Below are 22,943 nucleotides of genomic sequence, written 5' to 3' on the forward strand. Positions count from 1 at the left end.
ACTGTATCGCAAGTTTACAGTGAGGTAATTGAACTTATAAGTACAAACAGTTTTACAAGGAGCACTTGATGGACTGACTGACTGCGTTTAGAGTTATTGGGATGAAACTGTTTCTGAACAGCGAGGTCCGTACAGAAAAGGCTTTGAAGCGTTTGTCATGAGAGCAGTTCAAATAGACAGCATGGCTGAGGCAGTGTGTGCTTGATGCTGTATACAGATAATTCTCTTTCCAATCAGCTGCTGTAGAGCTGTGAATCCCCACTCAGATACAGTGATATAAATACTCCGAGTGGTGCAATGCGAGTACTATGGAAAAAGATGATCTGCTGTGGCAACCCCTAATGGGAGCAGCTGAAAGGAGAAGAAGAAGGTGCAGTGAGAGTAACAACGCTAAAGCAGCTATGGTATTTAGAATAGTTTGACCATTCTGTGGACCATTATATTGTTACAAGTTAATTACAATCAGATGCATGAAACTAATAAACAATATGCGATTAATTTCAGTGTATTTAGAAAGCCACGTCAGGGATGTGGATCTAAAAAAGAAAGGGAAACCACACTGGAACAGTAGCACTGCTTTGACGCTGGGTGCCGCCAGTTTGCAAAACCGAGTTGAGAACTTGCATATGCCAAGCATTTAGCTACCATGAAAATGTGTGTGGCTTTACGCCAAGTTTTGTTTTTATACATCGCGATTTGAGCCGTGGAAGTTCTTACGCAACATTTTTGTGGGTATGCACCTTTTATACATGAGGCCCCTGGTGCCTATCCTAGCAAGCAATGGGCACAGGTAAGAACAACCCCTGCGCAGGGCGTCATCCCATCACAGGGTGAAGACGCGCAAGCACACGGCATGCGGCCAATTAAGCACCACCAGTCCACATAATCTGCATGATTTTGGACTAGTGTTTAGTTATTATTTATGGTTATTAAATTATGTGTAATTTTGAATGTTTACAATGAATATGAAAATAAAATAAAAAAATAATATTAAATGGACTTTAAACTTTTTTTTTTACACAAAACACAAAATGCCTTTGCATTTATTGGTACTTGTCCAGCTTTTTTCTTTTTTTCGTGGTGTTATAACCCTAAAAACACAAAAACATTACCAATAATATAGTTTTAAAAATAGTACAATTTTAGCCAATATAAAAATGATACTTTCTGAAGTCTTTCAAATTGTCACTTTTACTTCCATCCATCCATTTTCCAACCCGCTGAATCCGAACACAGGGTCACGGGGGTCTGCTGGAGCCAATCTCAGCCAACACAGGGCACAAGGCAGGGAACCAATCCTGGGCAGGGTGCCAACCCACCGCAGGACACACACAAACACACCCACACACCAAGCACACACTAGGGACAATTTAGAATCGCCAATCCACCTAACCTGCATGTCTTTGGACTGTGGGAGGAAACCGGAGCGCCCGGAGGAAACCCACGCAGACACGGGGAGAACATGCAAACTCCACACAGGGAGGACCCGGGAAGCGAACCCGGGTCCCCAGGTCTCCCAACTGCGAGGCAGCAGCGCTACCCACTGCGCCACCGTGCCGCCCCACTTTTACTTCTACACTCAAAATGTAAAACTCACTGAAAATACTAATTAACTGCGTTAAGAGACAACATTAAAAAGGGAGGAACTATGGGTTAGTGATGAGATCAGCCAGTGTTACCAAACCATCACTGGGCCGATGAGGGACTTACTGATCTTGGACCATTTTGGGACATTAGGGCAACTTTGCTAAGGGACCCCTTTCAGCAGCCCCCACCCACATTGAACAAGTGCAATATTTAATTGGCCTTTCCCAAGCCCACATTGCCTGTGATCTGACCAGAGAGGGTCACTGTGTGCTTGTCTTTGGGGTGTTTTTCTGAGTATCTGTGTGCCCATCTGCTGGCAGGTTAAGGAAAAAAATATTTAGAAGACATGTTAAAAAATTAAAAAATGATACTGCAATACCAAATAAGGGTGTAAAAATAAGGAAGTGAGTTTTTGACAGGCGTTATATGCAAGGCTGTTAATTTTACTTTATGTAACAGTAACGGTTACATAACATAAAACTGTTAAATAATGAAGTAAACCACAGCCAAAAAAAAAATGAAATAATGTCATCAGAAAGGAAACGTTTAAAGAAAAGTTGCTGTTTGCTGACCGTGTGCTGTTTGCTCAAATACACTGTCACATGTTTACCGAGAATGTAAATTCTTTAACTTTAAACAGCTACCTTACATTGGCTTAACTCAAAATGATCACATACTGTATATTTGCTGCATGCAGCCGATTCTTCAATATTACTTTTAATTAATGTGCACCCGAGGTAAAAATAAGTTTGTGTGACTGCTGTATAAGGTATGACGTAATTTTTCAGAATTTAAATATTTTATGTTTTATTTTGGGCGGCACGGTGGCGCAGTGGGTAGCGCTGCTGCCTCGCAGTTGGGAGACCTGGGGACCCGGGTTCGCTTCCTGGGTCCTCCCTGTGTGGAGTTTGCATGTTCTCCCCGTGTCTGCGTGGGTTTCCTCCGGGCGCTCCGGTTTCCTCCCACAGTCCAAAGACATGCAAGTTAGGTGGATTGGCGATTCTAAATTGGCCCTAGTGTATGCTTGGTGTGTTTGTGTGTGTCCTGCGGTGGGTTGGCACCCTGCCCGGGATTGGTTCCTGCCTTGTGCCCTGTGTTGGCTGGGATTGGCTCCAGCGGACCCCCCATGACCCTGTGTTCGGATTCAGCGGGTTGGAAAATGGATGGATGGATGTTTTATTTTTTTCTTGGCACCGATTTCTAAATTTGCATACAATTATGATATTTGCATAAGGAAGCACCCTCTTCTAACCGTACTGTTCCTCATGAACTGCATACCTTTGTATAGTGGGAGAAAAAACTTAAACAGCGTTGGCAGACTTATTTTTCGCCGAGTACTGAAGGTTTTGTGAGGTTATGGAAGTTGATTTCTGCTGGGTTCTTTTCGACAAACTGGCAAACCTGTGTGATACAATACACCACAAAAGCAAACTTTACTTCTCCACCAGGCTTCATTAAACATTAAAATCTTTCCAATGTATAAAATTAAATGGTTTAACATGTTTGCTATTGATTGTTGTTATTGTATTTATGCAAACGATATACTGGTCTGTGTTTTTGACAGCATTTTTCTGCTGGTTTAATGATTGCCATATTTATTGCAGTGCATGGATTTTACGTAGATTATGGTAACATGTTCACTTCTATTGCAATGTGTTGTACAGAAAGAACAGTTATTTACTATGAAGTTATACCATAGACTTAAAAATACTGTCACCTTAATTTTTGACAGTAAAATTCTGGCTATCACAGGTGGCAGTTTTTTTTTATACTGTAAATGTATCTTTTTTTTTGTTTACAGTGCCAATGTTATAGTGACTTGGCACTAGCTTGGGCCACGGGATCAAGGTTTACAGCTGTAATACCATTGACTGATAACTTCTCATGGTGGGCAATGAATAAGTGACAATAACGATAAATCGACACATAAGTTGGGAAACCAAAGACCCAGCACGACTATGGCCAGCGTCTCTAAATGTGATCCCAATTTAACCCAAAAACTCAGAAATACTTTTCTCGTGTCTATACTTGCCTTAAACTCTTAGATTTGCTGATGTGATACCTCACTGCACTCTGTGGGTGGTCCATTAATGGTCACTCAAGTCAGTGCCTGGACAAGATGTGCACAGCTTGCAAGAGCCATTTTCCTAGTTATAGGAAAGATAAAGATTCATAAATATTTTAGTAGATGACAAAGCATAACCTATGGGAGCTTCCTATAACCCCTGTAAGTAGAATTGTATTGGTATATTCTTGCCATTTCTAATAGCTCTGACTAAATATTATTCTTCAGTTAGTGACCAGCCTTGCCACGTGTAAGGTGTAGAGGGCACAAGGTTTTAAACTGTGCCTATAGGCCTATGGACCTTTTGAGTGTGTGTAGTAACTCTATTAAAACAGCGCTTATTTAAGTGCTGTGCCACACATTTAAAGCATACAGAAGAAGAAGCTAAGAATCTTTAAGTATATGAGAAGTTAAGAATCTTTAAGTATAGAAGAAGAAGTAAAGAACTTTTAAGTACAGAAATAACTAAAGTTTCTCAAGAACAGCTAAGTTTAGAGAAGATACATTTTTCCTTTTTTTGCCTTTTATTCTACGTAAGTACTTTTTTATTTATTGTTGTGTGGATTATTTGCTTTTGACTTTTACTAAATATTTTTAAAGCGAACGTTTGGACTGACAGATTTTTCGGCACGCATTCTTACCGTGCTTGATCTCGCCTTATACTTTGGCGGCTACACAGCTCAACAATCTCCAAGGCTTTGAGCTTTTATGGAAGAGTGGTGATGAAGAAGTCCTGGCTGAAAACAAACAGATACTGTATAAGCCCTGGGTCAAAAAAGATTTTACCAGGTGTCAGAAGTCTGATGGCCTGGTGAACATTTTTGAGCTAACACTATGCAAAAAAAAAAAAAGTGACATAAATCTAGCATGACACATCTGGTCAGATGACGCCATCAACAATGTGCTGGTGGAATCATCAAATGGTGATAGCGGAACTGGCAGTCTGGTCAGGACTGACGAGAAGATGAATGCTCCACAAATTAGATTGAAGAAAATCTGTTGCCCTCTGCCTTACGGGAAGGAACAATGAGTCAAATCGCACTGTCAGTGCAACACTGGAGGGCCTTCAAATGAATAAAACACATGAGGCCTAAAAAACTGCTTTGCACCACCACTCTCCTCCTAACCTGGCCAGCCGGAGCAAGTTGATAAGGAGGAATGGGCAAGTCATGCTTCATCACCTTCTACGGATTGAAGAGACATTCATCCAGTGAGATGACTTGCCGTAATAGCTGAGAGGGGTTCTGTAGGTCAACCAAGTACTGAAGTTGCTAGGCCAGGAATGTTTACACATTGCCAACATTTCAGTTTTTTAAGGTCATTTTTTAATGTTTAAAATTGTTCTTTTTTCTGTGGGCAGCAAAGAGTACTTGAAAATTGATCAATTTATATGTAATCATTTATCATTTTGTGACATGTGAGTCCCTGTCTTGCACCCCAAAACACCAGGCTGAGTCTCAGTACTTTAGCAAAACCGGCTTTATTCAGCTTGAAGCAGGAACTGAGCCTGGTTATTTATTGTAGTGGGATCTACCGCTCTCATATACACAGACACAGCAGTCAGGCAGGTCATACCCCTTGGGGTCAGAGCACAGAGTCAGCCATTGTACAGCGCCCCTGGAGCTATTGCAGGTTAAGGGGCTAGCAGAGTAAGATCTCCTTTGTCAGTAAAGGGAATTTGAACCAGCAACCTTCTGGATACCAGCAGAGATCCTTAGCCTCAGAGCGACCACACCGCCCTGAAATACACTCTTATTATTTTGTCGTGTGACGTGTGAGTCCCTGTCTGCACCCCAAAACACGAGGCTGAATCTCAGTACTTTATCAAAATGGGCTTTATTCAGCTAGCAACAGGAACAGCCTGGTTATTTATTGTAGCGGGATCTACCACTCTCCTGTACACAGACACAGCAATCAGGCAGGTCAGTGGCCAAGTAATCCTGTTCCCTGCAGTTATAATGTCCCTTGCATCATCCATCAACTACAGGGGCTTATAGAGTAAATGTGGTCTGCTCGGATTTGTTTCCGCAGCGCTATGCCACTGCGCTGTGAACCAGCGGTTGCCTCGGTGACAGACAAGCAGCCCTCCGCCGACAAGGCAATCGCAATTTGGCGTGTTGTCCCATTGGGGGGTCCCAAAGCAGTTCAGAAACCTCACAATTTATATGGAAAAAAGGCTGGCAGCTGAAGACATTCAAAGCATTGTACATTCATTGCAATGTAAGTTTTCATTTTTTCCTTCACTGCACAATGTGGCCACTGCTATATACTACACCAAAACACATGAGTAGGTCTCCATAGACTGCATTTATACTTCACACTACGCGACGCCAGCTCCAGCTGACAATACTGCTACGCAATCGTTTTACGGTTTATACTTGCGTGTGTACTTTACATAAATCTGGAAGATTCCACCAGGTGGCAGTGCGAGATATCATTACGGTGAGAAAATGTTCGGCTTCGCTATGTTGCGAAATGTCTGAAACATCCATTAAATTCCCAGTACACCTTGCCACAACATCTCTGAAAAGGATGTTTAATGATTACAGCCGTCATTCCAGGGATGCACCCATTCTTGCAAGCATCAGGCACGAGGCAGAAACAATCCCTGGACGGGGCATCAGCTCATCGCCAGGTGAACACAAGCACACACATAAACTAGCGTCAGTTTAACGTCACCAAATCCCTAAACCTGCATATCTTTGGAAGGAAACTGGAGCACACTGTGGAAATGCACCACTGAACTCCAGGCAGGGAACACCAGAGACATGACTCTCTGAGAGGCAGCGCTACCTCTCTGCCACCGTGCCCCCACAACATTTGTAATTATTAACCATGTTCATTATTTAAATAAAGTTAACAATTTACCTGTAAAATGTAACATACACAGTTTAATGCATTTCATCATGAAAGTGATATCAAGTATAAATGTAAGGATTCTAAATGTGCAGAGGGCTGAGATATCATAAATGTAATGTGTTCTGTGTGGCGATTGCTGCTGTCAATGCAGGAGGAAGCTCCAAAAGCACATACCGATTAACAACTCGGTCGGTTTTAAGATGACGTTTATGACGGCCAATTTGATCGATAAAATAAACTACGAGATTAAAATGGACATTTCAAGATTAATCCAAAATTTCCACTTTAATCACAAAATACACCTTTTCACTGTATCCTTAATTTTTTTCTCTGTGGTTCGAATACAGCGCTATACATTCTGTTACTGTTGTGAAGGTGCAAAAAATGGTACGTGAGACTTTGAAAATGATCGGGACTATGCGACGCTTGAATATAAAAGCACCACGAATGTATTTGTATGTTGGCATTTTGCTTCACCACATCGAACCCGGAGGATCCGTAAAGTGGCTTTCTGTCACATGTAAATAATAAACAGAGACTCTGACGTCACATTCCAACTTTAATCACACTGCGACTCCACCTCTGACTTTTAGCTGGGACTGGAACTCGCGCACGCGTCGCATTAATTTCTGAGGACGTGCTCAGGGGACACGTCAAATGAACGCTGGGAACGCATGGCAGCCATGATGCGTGCATGTCCGCGTTCTGATCGTGATGTATAAATAAGCCCTTACATGGCATGAGTCTGACATCTGACCCCAGTCCATCCAGTGTGTCCCTCTGTGAGAACCTTACATGCTAAAAGCCTAAAATTTCACCCCACCTCACCTTCATTATAAGGAACCTGTTATGAAAGAAAAAAAAATGGAGACCTACCTCTTTATTAAAATGTTCAAAGAGCAAGTAAGATCTCAATTTTATGAATGTACTTTTATTCTGTCCGGAAGCAGGGTTTGGGGTAGTGGGGTTCAAATGTCTCATCAGGCCCAGAGGCCTGTGGATTTGGGATTTGTTTCTGTATGTTGTGATTTAAAACATCTAGAAGGTTGCCCAGGCTGCATACCTCTATGGCTTCTGGTCAATTTTCAGTCAATTTATTTTCCTTAAAACTGATTCTTCTTCATCTTTTCCCACTTCTATGTGGGGTCAATATTCCTTAAAACTGATTTAAGTTATCTAATAGAAATTATGTATTTACAAATCTGACATCAATTGAGTCAAGAAAACAGGGGCACCGGTGCTCATCTATTTCAATTGTGAACCTCGTAGTTAAGATCTCCTAGTAGACAACAAAGGGAAGAGCATTCAAGACTTAAGCCAGGAAGCAGATCTTCACATAGAGTGCCACGGAGTTAAAGTGGAACACTTGACAACATTTAAAAAGGATCCAAATGAGATAATTGGGACACCTTAGCTTTTCACTAATCAAATAAGCTTGATGGTCTTAATTGCTTTCTTTAGTTTGCCAAACACTTTATATTTACACATCACTCCATCTTGGATGTGTCAACTGAAGTCAGCCAAACAGAAGATGAGAAAGCTCACTCAATGGAAGGAGTCACGGTCCAACTTCTGAACTGAGGAATGCATTTGAGACACACAATAAAACAAGTGAAAAGTAAAAAGAAATCTCAATCTAATACAACAAAAGCATGACTTAATGTTATTATTTTACACATTGCATGTTGTAACTGAGGTAACAGAAATTAAACACCATTACATTCAAACCATAACTGGTCATGGTCAGCTTGGATCTTGGGATGGAGGTAATACTGATTTGGTTATATCAGATGACCAGCAAGCAGTAGCTTTCTGTTGTTCTCACTTGCACTTTGTACAAATCATTTGATGGAGAATCCAGTACTCTGAAGCTATAGAAGAGCCAACTTCTTCTTCTTTCATCTGCTCCTGTTAGGGGTTGCCACAGCGGATCATCATCCATCTCTTCCTGTCCTTTTGTTCTGTCACCCATCACTTGCATGTCTTCTCTCACCACATCCATAAACCTTCTCTTAGGCCTTCCTCTTTTCCTCTTCCCTGGCAGTTCTATCCTTAGCATCCTTCTCCCAATATACCCAGCATCTCTCCTCTGCACATGTCCAAACCAATGCAATCTCACCTCTCTGACTTTGTCTCCCAACCGTCCAACCTGAGCTGACCCTCTAATGTACTCATTTCTAATCCTATCCATCCCCATCACACCCAATGCAAATCTTAACATCTTTAACTCTGCCACCTCCAGCTCTGTCTCCTGCTTTCTGGTCAGTGCCGCCGTCTCCAACCCATATAACATAGCTGGTCTCACTACCGTCCTGTAGACCTTCCCTTTCACTCTTGCTGATACCTGTCTGTTACTCCAGGCCTGGATATTCTTGAAAGCTGTGAGGGAGATTTTAGTAGTCCTGTTTGTTCTGTGAATGAACTTGCCCTCCATTTCTAGTGTATGCCTGCACTCTCATATATTCCCAAGTATTTTTACGTTTCATACTGTTCTGGTTTTAAGATTGTGGTTCCTTTATCAAAGTTCAAATACTGGAAGATGAAAACCTTGGCACATTGGTGTATCCCTACATTAGTGATGGCCTATTAGGATTCTCCCAACAACTCTATCTCATCGCCTTCAAGAGGTTTACACTTATTATTTGTGAGCTTGCTTGTTTTCAAAATTTGAAGGGAGAGTTGTGACCATGCGGGTGCTCAACTGCTCAAATGATTTAATGCCATGCACATCAGCAGTAAAGACAAAGACTCCTCTTGGAACAACTTTCTGCAGGTAATATGAATGCTTGGAAGTGAGGTGTAACTGTGGATGCAGGATTGGCCAGAGTGTGATTTTGACTTCGGTGAAGTTAATTAAAGTGGGAGTGATTTTAGTCTGGTCTGGAGGTATCTGAGTACTCCTAGATAAATGGGGAAATACATGTCATTCTGTCAGTACATATGACAGAATTATGGCTATTTCCACAATGCGCCACTATGTCTAGTTCCATGAGTTCCTCCATGCTGTACTACCTTCCTTTAAGCCACCGTTACTCTGTGGCTGTTATGTTTTTGTGTGTGTAAATTCTGTCTATATACATTACACAGGGGTAAAACATGCTGTGGAGCAGTAGGTATACATTTGTGAAGCAAACATGCTTATTTAGCATTTCATTCACGTTGTTGTTGGTCTAAGCTGCAATCATAATATATTTTTGTCTTATCATAGTGCTGATTTTTTTTTACAGGTTTACAGTAAAAGTTAATCTACTTGTTGGCTCAGGGACTTCATTCAGATGCAATTCTACAATTGCCAATTTTGAATCTGTTACTGGACTCTGTTCTGTTTTCAAGCTTTTTGCTTGCTCCATGTTTTTCTGTAACTGGCCACCTTTCCTGTATGTTCTTGGAAGTTTAGATTTTTGTCCAGAATATTGCTGTTGCTGGAGCCTCCTTTTATCTTCACTATGGTTTTGTTAAGTTTAGATATAAAGTTCAGTTTTAAAGTATCCTCAGGAGTTGCCTCTGCAGCAGAGTACTACACTTTTCTGTTTCATAGAGTTGGTGATCTTTAACATATTTGATCCCTTCTTTCAGTATTGGTCATGTTCTTCCTTTTTATTAAAGTTCTGGGTTTCACTGAACATTTGCTATCTTTCTCTTTCTGGTATCCTTGGTTGTTCCATTACAGGTTCATTTCTGCACATGGAATTTATTATTTGTTTGTGCTCTTTCATGAATTTTCTGGTGCCTCTTAAGACTGCTAATGTCAGTGAATCGTTTACCACATTCGGAACAGCAGTATGGCTTCTCTCCAGTGTGAATTCTGGTGTAGATAAAAAGATGGCTTAGCTGTGAAAATCGTCTTCCACATTCTGAGCAGCAATACATCTTCTCACCAGTGTGGATCCTTATGTGTTTCTGTAGACTGTCACTGTGACAGAACCGCTTTCCACATTCGAAACAGCAATATCGCTTCTCTTCAGTATGAATTCTTGTGTGGATCTGGAGACTGCTCCTGTGAGAGAAATGCTTGCCACACAGGGGACAGCTGAATGGCTTCTGCCCAATGTGAGCCCTTGTATGTTTCTGAAGACTGTTCCTATACGCATATCGCTTACCACATTCACAACAGCAATATGGCTTTTCTCCAGTATGAATCCTTGTATATTTATTAAGACTCTCACTGTGCGAGAATTGTTTGCCACACTCGCAACAGCAATATGGCTTCTCTCCAGTGTGGATTTTTGTATGTTTCCAAAGACCACTTCTAGCAGAGAATCGTTTGCCACATTCAGAACAGCAATAGGGCTTCTCTCCTGTGTGGATTCTTGTGTGGATCTGTAAACTGTCTCTGTTTGAGAATTGCTTGCCACATTCAGAACAGCAACATGACTTTTGCTTAACATCAGTCTGGTGATGACCTTTACAATTTGATTTGCATTTTGTACTGTGCACTTGCTGCTGGCTGCTGATGTCATCTATTCTTAGTTTCACAAATATGAAAGAATTATACTGTAATGAGGCTGGCTTCATACACTTTGAGTCATAAGTCTGTTGATTCACATCTGCTTCTTGTGGTGTTTGTTGTGACCTGTACTGAGGAGTTGTCTGGCCAAATAAAGCTGGAAAGAAGCTGTCACTCTCTTGTAAAGCTGCAGGAAGACACAGATATATTAGAAGATCTGACAAGAAGCAACCTTTAAATTTAAACCACCTTATTGTTATTCACCTAAACCCAATTCATATAACTTTACTAATCGAGTAATAACTGAACCAGCTTCATTCCACATGTATAGAAAAGTGGTTTGTGATTGCAGTAAGGCCACACTGTTGCATTAGGAAGAAAATTGATCTTACAAAAGTAATAAAAAAAATTAGGGTGGGATAATGGAACAATGGTAGGGGTTGTAGCTCCATTGTTCCAATCTCCTGGGCTTAGAATCTCTTGTTGTCTGTGTAGTGTTTTCACAATCTCTCTCCATGTTTGCTTGGGTTTTCCTTCCACATCCTCAAAGACAGTTAGGTGAAGTTGACTGGTGACTTTAAGTTGAGTGTGCATGTAGGTGTGTGAGATAGTGAGGCTTGTGATGGACTCACGTCCCCTTCAGGGCTGACTTTTGCCTAATGTTGAAACTGGCTAGGATAGGCTCCTGCCCCCCATGGCCCTCATTTGAACCAAACAGGTTTTGAGACTGTTATGTTGTTTAAGGTCAGATTTCAATTTAATCTGTCTACCAAAATTACAGTTATGTGAAAAAAGTAAGTATAACTCATTTAATTGTTTTTACTTTTTAACATATTTGAAAATAAAAATATGCTATCTTCTTCTAAACAGGACAGTATCTACAGATAAAGGTAATACAATATAACAAACCTCATGCCTCATTCACATTTTGTAGTCCATTGAAGAATTTAAATAAACATAAATGTAAATTTCACATTTGCAAAACTTAATTCCATCCCTTCAGTTGTCACTTTCTCAAATACCTTCTCATTCATAGGCACCCGAGACTAACAACTTCAAACCTGCTGGAAAATTAATAGTCCGTTTCTAACAAATGCGTTTGTCCGACTTTAACGGGCACACAGTCCTAGTCGTAGAAGGCCTAAGGCAGTGATGACAGGTTCTTCATGCGGAACAAACCTTATGTGTATTTTGAGGAACAAGGTTATTGTTTCTAGTTTTGCTTTGTCTGGACTATTTTATGGTTATTTTTCTGTTTCTATAATGTAAACATTCAATGTAAGGTGCCTAAATAGCCTGAACTTGGCCGTATAAACTTTTGTTTTCCTGTACGTGGAAATCCCTTCTGTAAGGAAACTGAACACATCACTTCAGTGTTATAGTATAAGGTTTTCTACATTAGGTATTTTTGTGAATTGCATTATTGGCGAATGTCAGAAACAAGAAGAAAAGGGCTGAGCATTGAACCAGCAACCCAACAGAGTAAAAAATATTAACTGCACCTGAAACAACAGGGGGATTTCAACAAGTCAATGCATAACACAAGGGGTAAGGGTCACCTCCTACAGCAGGGCCTATGTTGGCACTGGGTGAAAGCACAGCCCCCCAGATTAGAAGTCTAATACAGAGTGCCAACGGGAACAGAGGACAGTTACTTTGAAGTGCCTTTTTATCATATGGGATGAAGCCACGACCACTGCAATCTGTTGAAAAGCTCTCTTTGTTCAAAGTGCCCACTTTAATGAATGTAACTAAAGAAAAAGAGATGCTGGCAGCTGAAGAGAATACCAAAGTGATTTTACTGGAGTGCTGGGCTCCTCTACAGGGTCATCAGAATCATAATCTGAGAATTTGAAATTGTATTTGAAGTTTTGTGTTTTCAGGTTTGTTGAGGTTAATTATAATTATTTTGGAATACATTGTGGGGCGGACATCAAAGCCATTTATATGCATTGATGATCATGAAATTTTCCTCAACGGCTATTGATTTTATTGGCAATTTTTAAATGGAAAGGCTGACTGTAGCCTGCTCTAAGAAGTTTAGAAATAATACATGATGTTTCCTGCATGATACAATTTATCACAAAAACAACAGGGTTTGGTTTCACAGTTGGATAAATGAATGTAGCAGGAGAGGTCCATACCAGTAGTGAAAGTGACTTCCACTATCTTCACACACGGACAAGCACACAATAGCCTTCATCTCTTCATGGGTAACGTCAGTCACATGTGAGTGGCTCGGCCCCCTTCCATTCTGATGATATACGGGAAGTCAAGGGAGGTTATACGTAAACTTTACATACAAGCCAATGGAAATTATAGGCCTCACTTGGAGTAATGTGGGCAGTTTTGATCTCCGTATTACACGCACACACAAATAGCAGCACTACTGAAAGTACAGAGGAGAGCGACTAGGTTGTTTTTTTTTTTTCTTTCCTCCTCGTCTATATGTAAAGCGACTTTGGGTTTGTGAAAGGCACTCTATAAATGCAACTTATTATTAATATGTACTGTACTAGCCGTCCTCCGTGGCTCCGCCCACGTAGTAGTGAAACAGGACAAACTTTAAAAATCAATAAACAGGTATCGCTCACTAAGTTACAGTCCAAAACACAGAGGTTAGACCGATTCCCCACTTCTGATGTCACGCTTCCCGTTCCACTCGGCCTGCAGCCTATGTCTTGGATTGGCATGAATATATCGCTCCTGCAAGCAAATTATGATTCTTAGAGCAATGAAAGACATTGCAAAACCAACTGGAATGTTCAAGCAAATTATAGGAAAAGAATATCTAAATCCGTTAAGTAGTTCTCTCGTTCGCTAACTAAGCGGAGGTAAGGTACACCCCCGAGGCTGGCGCCTGAGTGAGGAGGAACCGTCCACTCTCCCCCCAGCCTGCTGTGTGTCTCCTGGATTTGTGTGAATAAATTGGTACTGCAAGCAAACTATGATACATAGCGCAATGAGAGAGGTAGCAAAATCAACTGGAATGTTCAAGCAAATTCAAGAAGAAAAAAACCCGATCTAAATCCGTTAAGTAGTTCTCTCGTGAAAAGTGGACAGACATACAAGATAGATAGATAGATAGATAGATAGATAGATAGATAGATAGATAGATAGATAGATAGATAGATAGATAGATAGATAGATAGATAATAGGATTAGATTAGATAGAGGTTGATTTCGGGACTGAAGGTTATAATAATAATAATAATAATACATTTTATTTATATAGCGCCTTTCCCATGCTCAAGGCACTTACAGAATAAGTAAAGAACGGCAGAATATACAGTATATAGCATTGTACAAACCAGATAAATAAACAAAGAAGATTAAGACAGTAAATTCTGAAAAAAAAAACAGACAACATAATTAATGGTCTCGCACACACATACAGGTTACATGAGCATCTTGACAGAGAAGTAAACTGAGAGAAAGGTAATAAAGTCAAGTAGAGCTAAAAGCCTTCCTGAACAGATGAGTTTTGAGTTGTTTTTTAAAAGAATTCATGGAGTCAGCTGACCTGATTAATTTTGGTAGGTCATTCCAGAGTCTGGGCGCTATACAGCTGAAGGCCCTGTCACCCATGGAGTGTAGATTAGTGACGGGCACAACAAGATTACCAGAATCAGAGGACCTTAGTGGGCGGGCAGGCACATAGTGATGGAGAAGGTCACTGATGTAGTTTGGTGCGAGGTTATTTAAAGCTTTGTAGGTTATTAGTAGGATTTTATATTCGATTCTGTAGGACACAGGGAGCCAGTGAAGATGGAGCAGGATGGGTGTGATGTGCTCGCTGCTGCTGGTTCGAGTAAGGACTCTTGCAGCTGAGTTTTGAATAAGCTGGAGCTGTGATATAAGATTAGAAGGGGCACCTGCCAGTAGGGAATTACAATAATCGATGCGGGATGTGATAAAAGCATGGACAAGTTTCTCAGCATTAGAGAAGGAGAGGAAGGAGCGAACATGGGATATGTTACGGAGGTGAAAGTAAGAAAGTTTCTTAATGTGATTTATGTGGGCGGAATAAGTGAGGGAGGAGTCAAAAATGACACCAAGATTCTTTGCAGTAGAGGCAGGTCTGATGAGATCACCACCAAGATAGACTGGGAAGGAGCTCATTTTATTAAGTTGCATTTTAGTCCCAATTTGCAGGAGTTCAGTTTTATTGCAATTTAATTTTAAAGAGTTCTGCTCCATCCAGGTTTTAATTTCACTAAGGCAGGTTGTGAGCTGAGAAAGCTCTGATGAAGTTCCACTTTTAACATTGAAGTAGAGCTGAGTATCATCTGCATAAAAATGATAACCCAATCCATAACTACGGATAATATGGCCAAGGGGAAGCATATAAATACAGAAAAGCAGAGGACCGAGGACAGAGCCCTGAGGGACTCCTTGTGTGACTGGCGCTGAGCTGGATCTACTGTTGCCAAGACTAACAAACTCTTGCCTATCAGTCAGATAGGACTTGAACCACTGGAGGGCAGTGCCAGAGATACCCAGCATGTTCTCCATTCTGAACAGTAGGATGTCATGTCTGACAGTGTCAAATGCTGCACTGAGGTCTAACAGAATTAATATGCTGGTTTGTCCAGAGTCTGCTGCCATAAGCAAATCATTGGTTACCCGTAGCAGAGCAGTTTCACAGCTGTGCCGCGCCTTGAAACCAGACTGAAAGGGTTCCATCAAATTATTAGAGGTTAGGTAATTGGTGAGTTGGGAAGCTACAACACGCTCAAGAACTTTTGACAGGAAAGGTAAGTGGGAAATAGGCCGGAAATTGTTAAGATTGTCAGCATCAAGGCCAGACTTTTTTAACGTTGGGGTTACAGAAGCAATTTTAAAAGTGAGCGGCACAGAGCCAGTGTCAAGGGATGAGTTTATTATTGTTGTAACAGTCGGGATTATGGCATGAAGGCAGGATTTAAGTAGTGTGGTGGGGATGGGGTCCAGTACACAAGTAGTCGGCCTCATCTTATAAAGCAGGTCATTAACAAACTCAGATGTGACTGGTGAGAACTTAGAGAAGGAGCTGGATGGAGTGGGAAAACAGGGAGAGATATAAACAGATGATGTATTTATGTTGGTTGAATTATTTAGATCTTTAATTTTGTTACGGAAAAAGTGGAGGAATTCCTCACAGACTTCAGTAGAAGAGGTAGTTGGACCAGATGCGGGTTCGAGTAGTTTATTAACTACAGAGAACAAAACCCTTGGGTTATCATGGCTACTTTCTATTATTCTGCCATAATGGGTGTTCTTGGCAGAAGTTAGTGCTTCTCTGTAAGCTCTTTGGTGGTCAGAGAAAGCCTGGATGTGCACGGTGAGGCCAGTCTTACGTGACATTCTCTCAAGGCGTCGGCCAGCTGCTTTCATAGATTGCAATTCTGAGTTATACCAAGGAGCTGAACGTTTAAAGGAAACCTCCTTATGTTTTAAAGGAGCTGTTTTATCTAATGCTGAGTGAAGGGCTGTGTTATAGTGGTGAACAAAACTATCTAGTGTTGATGGAATAGGTGCAGACAGTAAAAGATCAGAAATGGATCCAGAAAGGATAGAGGGACAGATATTTTTAAGGTTTCTGTAAGAAATTTGTCGTTTACAGGTAAGAGGTGGGAGAGGTAATGAGACAGTGAAAAATACTGCTTTATGGTCAGAGAGTCCCAAATCAGTGCTGTAAATGTTGGCAACAGATAGTCCAGAAGTGCAGATCAGGTCCAATATATGACCGCCACAATGGGTTGGAAAATCAACATGTTGTGTCAAGTCAAAACAGTCCAGTAAGGACAGGAATTCATTTCTCAGTTTAGATGTGGGGGTGTCAATATGGATGTTGAAATCACCAAGAAGGATAATTCTCTGAGAGTAAGAGCTTAGGTGGGTCAAAAGTTCAATCAGATCGGAGCTTTTAGGAAAGACAAAGAGTTGAAATAATTAAGTTCTGTCATGGAGTGTAGAACTACTAGGAACCTTCAAACATGACTGGATGTTATTTATGGAGAAACTGGTCCTTGTCAAGACTCTTCTAATACATATTTGAAGAAGAGACTGTCCTCTGCACTAAGTGCTTACAGGAATCCAACACTGAAATGTCATGTGATACGGACTACCAAAAATATCACACAACACTCAGTGGTTCCTAAACACAGTCCTGGGGACTCCCTGGGGCTGCAGGTTTTTGTTCCAACCAGCTTCTGTTTTTAGCCTAATTTAGAGGGGCTGTTATTTCTTAGCTTCTATGTTTTGAGGACAATGTAAAAATTCCAAAACCATTTTTGGTAAATTTTATTCATTTTAATCAGATTTTATTAAATGTACTAAACAGTTATATGGGATAATGTAGTTTTTTGTAGATTTTTGGCAATACTTTCATCTTGATTTTCACTCTGCTTTTGCAGGTGTTCTGGTTATTTATTCCATTTACTTACTAATTAGTGGGTCTGATGCTAAAGTAGTTGCAGCCTTTTATGATTCAGTGTTGTTTGCCCAGGTGTCTGCTCTGCTCGTTTTTAATTGTCATTATGAATATGCTATAGAGAGAGCAAACTAGAAAAAGAAAGGGCAAAACAACAAAAGTGAGGTAAGCATTTAAAGCTATAGCAAATGTAGACTGCTAGATGTCTTACAAATGTAAAAATCACACTGCTGCACTTTTCTGAATGAAGAATAAGAGAAAAAGAGACCACCTAATTAACTGAGAACTATTATTAATTGTTATTATTGATTATGAATTTGGTTGGAACAAAAACATGCAGCCACAGGGGGTCCCCAGGACCGAGTTTGGGACCACTGCTCTACAGCAGGGGTAGGCAACGTCGGTCCTGGAGTGCCACAGTATGTGCAGGTTTTTGTTCCAACCCAGTTCCTTAACGAGAACTCAATTATTGCTGATGAAGCACATATTGCTTAAGTGACATTTTAATGCTTCATTTTAGTGGTCTCGCTTGTTAAGGTTCTCCAACCTTAATTGCTTATTTCAATCTTAAACTGCTGCATTCAGTGTTTTAATTGCTCCTTATTAGCAATAAGATGTAAAACAGGGGTAGGCAATGTCGGTCCTGGTGAGCCGCAGTGGCTACAGGTTTTCATTCAACCCAATTGCTTAAATAGAAACCAATCATTGCCAATCTCAGACCTTATTTAATTTTATGGCTTGTTAGTCTGTGCAATGTAAGGCTTTTATATCGTAGATTTTTTTCCTTTCCAAGGATATCATCCAAATGATTTGAAGCCTAAAACAGATCATTTTCAGTCTGTCACATTTTTCTATTAAGTGTTTTATTAAATCAAACCGTGCATGATGAACACACACAGATGTAATTGGAAAAAAGCTAGCTGGAGAACTGCTGGCTGCTTTGTCTTTTACATCTTATTGCTAATAAGGAGCAATTAAAACACTGAATGCAGCAGTTTAAGATTGAAATAAGCAATTAAGGTTGGAGAACCTTAACAAGCGAGACCAGTAAAATGAAGCATTAAAATGTCACTTAAGCAATATGTGCTTCATCAGCAATAATTGAGTTCTCGTTAAGGAACTGGGTTGGAACAAAAACCTGCACATACTGTGGCACTCCAGGACCGACGTTGCCTACCCCTGCTCTACAGGATTCCTTCTCAGAGAATTGAACAACAGCAGTTGCTGAATCTCAAAGTCAATTGATTTATACAGTAGATCAGATTTAATACAACATCAGTAAAGCTGTAGCCAATAAAATAGATAAAACACAATACAACCAACAGTAAAGTAAAACAAACCACTGAGTAGGAAGGTAGGATTAACAGTGTCAGTGAAAATCATGAAAACCTTAAGAATAGAAATGAGTCTTCAGTTTAGTTTTAAACAGATTATTTGAAGGAGTGTTCTTAATGTAGTACAGTAAAGAATTCCACAGACGAGGTGCAGCAGCTGCAAAAGCCCTGTCCCCCTTAGTTTTACCCTTAGTACAAAGGACCACAAGGGACAACTGGCCGGTAGACCTACAGTGCATCCGGAAAGTATTCACAGCGCATCACTTTTTCCACATTTTGTTATGTTACAGCCTTATTCCAAAATGGATTAAATTCATTTTTTTTCCTCAGAATTGTACACACAACACCCCATAATGACAACGTGAAAAAAGTTTACTTGAGGTTTTTGCAAATTTATTAAAAATAAAAAAATTGAGAAAGCACATGTACATAAGTATTCACAGCCTTTGCCGTGAAGCTCGAAATTGAGCTCAGGTGCATCCTGTTTCCCCTGATCATCCTTGAGATGTTTCTGCAGCTTAATTGGAGTCCACCTGTGGTAAATTCAGTTGATTGGACATGATTTGGAAAGGCACACACTTGTCTATATAAGGTCCCACAGTTCACAGTTCATGTCAGAGCACAAACCAAGCATGAAGTCAAAGGAATTGTCTGTAGACCTCCGAGACAGGATTGTCTCGAGGCACATATCTGGGGAAGGTTACAGAAAAATTTCTGTTGCTTTGAAGGTCCCAATGAGCACAGTGGCCTCCATTATCCATAAGTGGAAGACGTTCGAAACCACCAGGACTCTTCCTAGAGCTGGCCGGCCATCTAAACCGAGTTATCGGGGGAGAAGGGCTTTAGTCAGGGAGGTGACCAAGAACCCAATGGTCACTCTGTCAGAGCTCCAGAGAGAGGAGAACCTTCCAGAAGGACAGCCATCTCTGCAGCAATCCACCAATCAGGCCTGTATGGTAGAGTGGCCAGACGGAAGCCACTCCTTAGTAAAAGGCACATGGCAGCCCGCCTGGAGTTTGCCAAAAGGCACCTGAAGGACTCTCAGACCATGAGAAAGGAAATTCTCTGGTCTGATGAGACAAAGATTGAACTCTTTGGTGTGAATGCCAGGCGTCATGTTTGGAGGAAACCAGGCACCGCTCATCACCAGGCCAATACCATCCCTACAGTGAAGCATGGTGGTGGCAGCATCATGCTGTGGGGATGTTTTTCAGCGGCAGGGACTGGGAGACTAGTCAGGATAAAGGGAAAGATGACTGCAATAATGTACAGAGACATCCTGGATGAAAACCTGCTCCAGAGCGCTCTTGACCTCAGACTGGGGCGACGGTTCAACTTTCAGCAGGACAACGACCCTAAGCACACAGCCAAGATATCAAAGGAGTGGCTTCAGGACAACTCTGTGAATGTCCTTGAGTGGCCCAGCCAGAGCCCAGACTTGAATCCGATTGAACATCTCTGGAGAGATCTTAAAATGGCTGTGCACCGACACTTCCCATCCAACCTGATGGAGCTCGAAAGGTGCTGCAAAGAGGAATGGGCGAAACTGGCCAAGGATAGGTGTGCCAAGCTTGTGGCATCATATTCAACAAAACTTGAGGCTGTAATTGCTGCCAAAGGTGCATCGACAAAGTATTGAGCAAAGGCTGTGAATACTTATGTACATGGGATTTCTCAGTTTTTTTTATTTTTAATAAATTTGCAAAAACCTCAAGTAAACTTTTTTCACGTTGTCATTATGGGATGTTGTGTGTCTGAGGAAAAAAATGAATTTAATCCATTTTGGAATAAGGCTGTAACATAACAAAATGTGGAAAAAGTGATGCGCTGTGAATACTTTCCGGATGCACTGTACGTTCTCTGGGTGGCTGATGTAAAACACCCAATTCAGATTAACAGGCGAGAGCACGCCCATGTAAAGATTTAAAAACTGGCTGCAAAATGTTAAAAATCAATTCTAAAAACTATCTGGCAACCAGCGTAATGGGGCCAAAGTTGGGGATACAGAGGCAAACTTTCTCACCTCAACCAAGAAACAAGCAGCAGCATTCTGAACCAACTGCAAAGTCTCATTGCTGAGCCCAGAATACAACGAGTTGCAGTAATCAAGATGAGAAAAAATAAAAGCTTGAACAAATCTCTCAAGATCCTTAGGAAACAAAAAAAGGCTAAACCTCCCTCAGCTAAAAGACAAAGCTGGAAAATAACTCTTGACCACAGAATTAATTGGTTTCTCAAAAGAGAGGTTACCATTAAAAAAAAAAAAAAAAACCCAAGATTGCAAACTTGAGTCTCATCGTCTCCTAGGGTGTCACACTCTACAACTAGAGATTGCAGGGGGCAATTTCCCAACTTGTTATTATGGTTCCAAGTCTCCTATTATGCCACAACAGTAGTGCGAGCTAATGTAATGTAAATGACACATACGGTACAACCATAATGACAAATAACAGACATAGACATGACAACAGGGTTTTTTTTCCCCCATATTTATTTTTTTTTTGCTTATTTTTCTGTCCACCCAACCTTCTCATCGGACGCACAACTAGAGATTTAAACACAATTATATATATAAGAGCCATACTTCTCTTAAATATACATTTATGCTAGTATGCATTATTTATTTTTGTATATCATTTTATTCTTCTTCCCCAATTTAATGGTTTTCTTTTCTTGTAACTATTACCTTGACATCTAGCAAAGCACTTTGAGCTACATTCTATGTAAAAATGTGCTATATAGAAAAATGTTTGTTATGAACTCAGATTTTTTTTTTTTAAACTTTGAAAAGTATACTTCAACTGTAAAATTCTTGTACTATGCATCATACTCCCTGCTTGGACCTTTGACATCTCAGAGGATCTAAAATTTGGGAAACATTGACCAAACACTACAACGGAAAGTTTACTGCATAAATCAGATCTCTTCTGGAATAAGAAGGTAGTGCTGCACATGAAGTGCATTGACATGAACTGAGGCTTTTAAAACCTGCAGACCTAATGAGACTCTTGATCAATGATTGAGGGACATCTTCAATTCAAAAGCTGAATTCTGTTTGAAAATGCTTCACAGTCGTGCACTACTCCGGTTTTCTGGAAGTACCTACTTAACAATACTTTAGCAAAAAAGTACATGCATTTTGGACGTTGTGAGCATATGACTGGACAATTAAGATGCGGGTTAAATGTCACAAGGAAGGTGAGATTTACTTCTTTTTTTAATGGAGGTTTTAACATTGTTTGCTGTTTTTCAGTATTCGCCCTCTACCCTCAAATTCAGTTAAATATGCTGTTTCAGAAACTTTTTAATCTCCTGCATCCTTGGAAAACAGAAATGAGACATTTTTTCTTGCCCATCACTTCAAACACAGGATAATAGATATAGATATAGTAGGGTGGTCCAGATCTAACTATGCAACTTTTAATGCAATGCAGGAAAACAATGCAAGACAAAAGAATTGTTTGAAATATCTTGTAATAAACGAATGCAGGGCAGGTGCTGCCATCTATTGGCAACATAAATAATCCATCCATCCATCCATTTTCCAACCCGCTGAATCCAAACAGGGTCACGGGGGTCTGCTGGAGCCAATCCCAGCCAACAGAGGGCACAAGGCAGGGAACCAATCCCAGGTAGGGTGCCAACCCACCACAGGACACACACACAAACACACCCACACACCAAGCACACACACGGGCCAATTTAGAATCGCCAGTCCACCTAACCTGCATGTCTTTGGACTGTGGGAGGAAACCGGAGCGCCCGGAGGAAACCCACGCAGACACGGGGAGAACATGCAAACTCCACGCAGGGAGGACCCGGGAAGCGAACCCGGGTCCCCAGGTCACCCAACTGCGAGGCAGCAGCGCTACCCACTGCGCCACCGTGCTGCCCAACATAAATAATATTTTGTGAATTCTTTATGTAATAAACTAAAGTTATAGCGTATTGAAAATTGCATAATTAGATCTGGACCACCTGTATGTGTGTGTGTGTGTGTGTATATAATCTTCCAACATTCAAGTTTCTGGACTGAAAAACCTCGAAAGTTTGCACATTGTAATCTGTTCAGTTAGACAATAAAAGGGGTCATTTTGCTTGACTTCTCACCTGTAAAGGAGAAAGAAGTAGGGAGAATGTGCTCACTCTGACATATTAACTGACCCACATTCCTCATGTTCCTTGCTTGACTTCTCACTACATTCATAATGGCTAACACCCTAGTACTATGGACTG

The 22,943-nt window shown here is 40.8% G+C and overlaps 2 protein-coding genes across 2 annotated transcripts in view; both read right to left on the minus strand.

Moving 5' to 3' along the window:
- The window catches only part of LOC114664587 (gastrula zinc finger protein XlCGF57.1-like), a 536,731-nt gene that overhangs the window by 30,743 nt on the left and 483,045 nt on the right, over window positions 1-22,943 (minus strand). The gene's annotated exons all lie outside the window — the stretch shown is intronic.
- LOC127529140 (gastrula zinc finger protein XlCGF8.2DB-like) lies at window positions 7,781-22,884 on the minus strand. The gene is made up of 3 exons (XM_051931775.1): window positions 22,818-22,884; window positions 10,299-11,145; window positions 7,781-7,790 (listed from the first exon to the last, which is right to left on the minus strand). The coding sequence occupies exons 1-3, from the start codon at window positions 22,882-22,884 to the stop codon at window positions 7,781-7,783; spliced, it is 924 nt and encodes a 307-aa protein (XP_051787735.1).

The sequence above is a fragment of the Erpetoichthys calabaricus genome, chromosome 1, assembly GCF_900747795.2.
Source record: "Erpetoichthys calabaricus chromosome 1, fErpCal1.3, whole genome shotgun sequence".
Lineage (NCBI taxonomy): Eukaryota > Metazoa > Chordata > Cladistia > Polypteriformes > Polypteridae > Erpetoichthys > Erpetoichthys calabaricus.

What these genes read in the sequence shown, in the direction of transcription:
- LOC127529140 (XM_051931775.1), bottom strand. Translation starts at nt 22,884, where the DNA reads ATGAGGAATGTGGGTCAGTTAATATGTCAGAGTGAGCACATTCTCCCT. An exon ending in TACTTCTTTCTCCTTTACAG is followed by an intron (nt 11,146 to 22,817) that starts GTGAGAAGTCAA and finishes GTCTTCCTGCAG; the next exon opens with CTTTACAAGAGAGTGACAGC.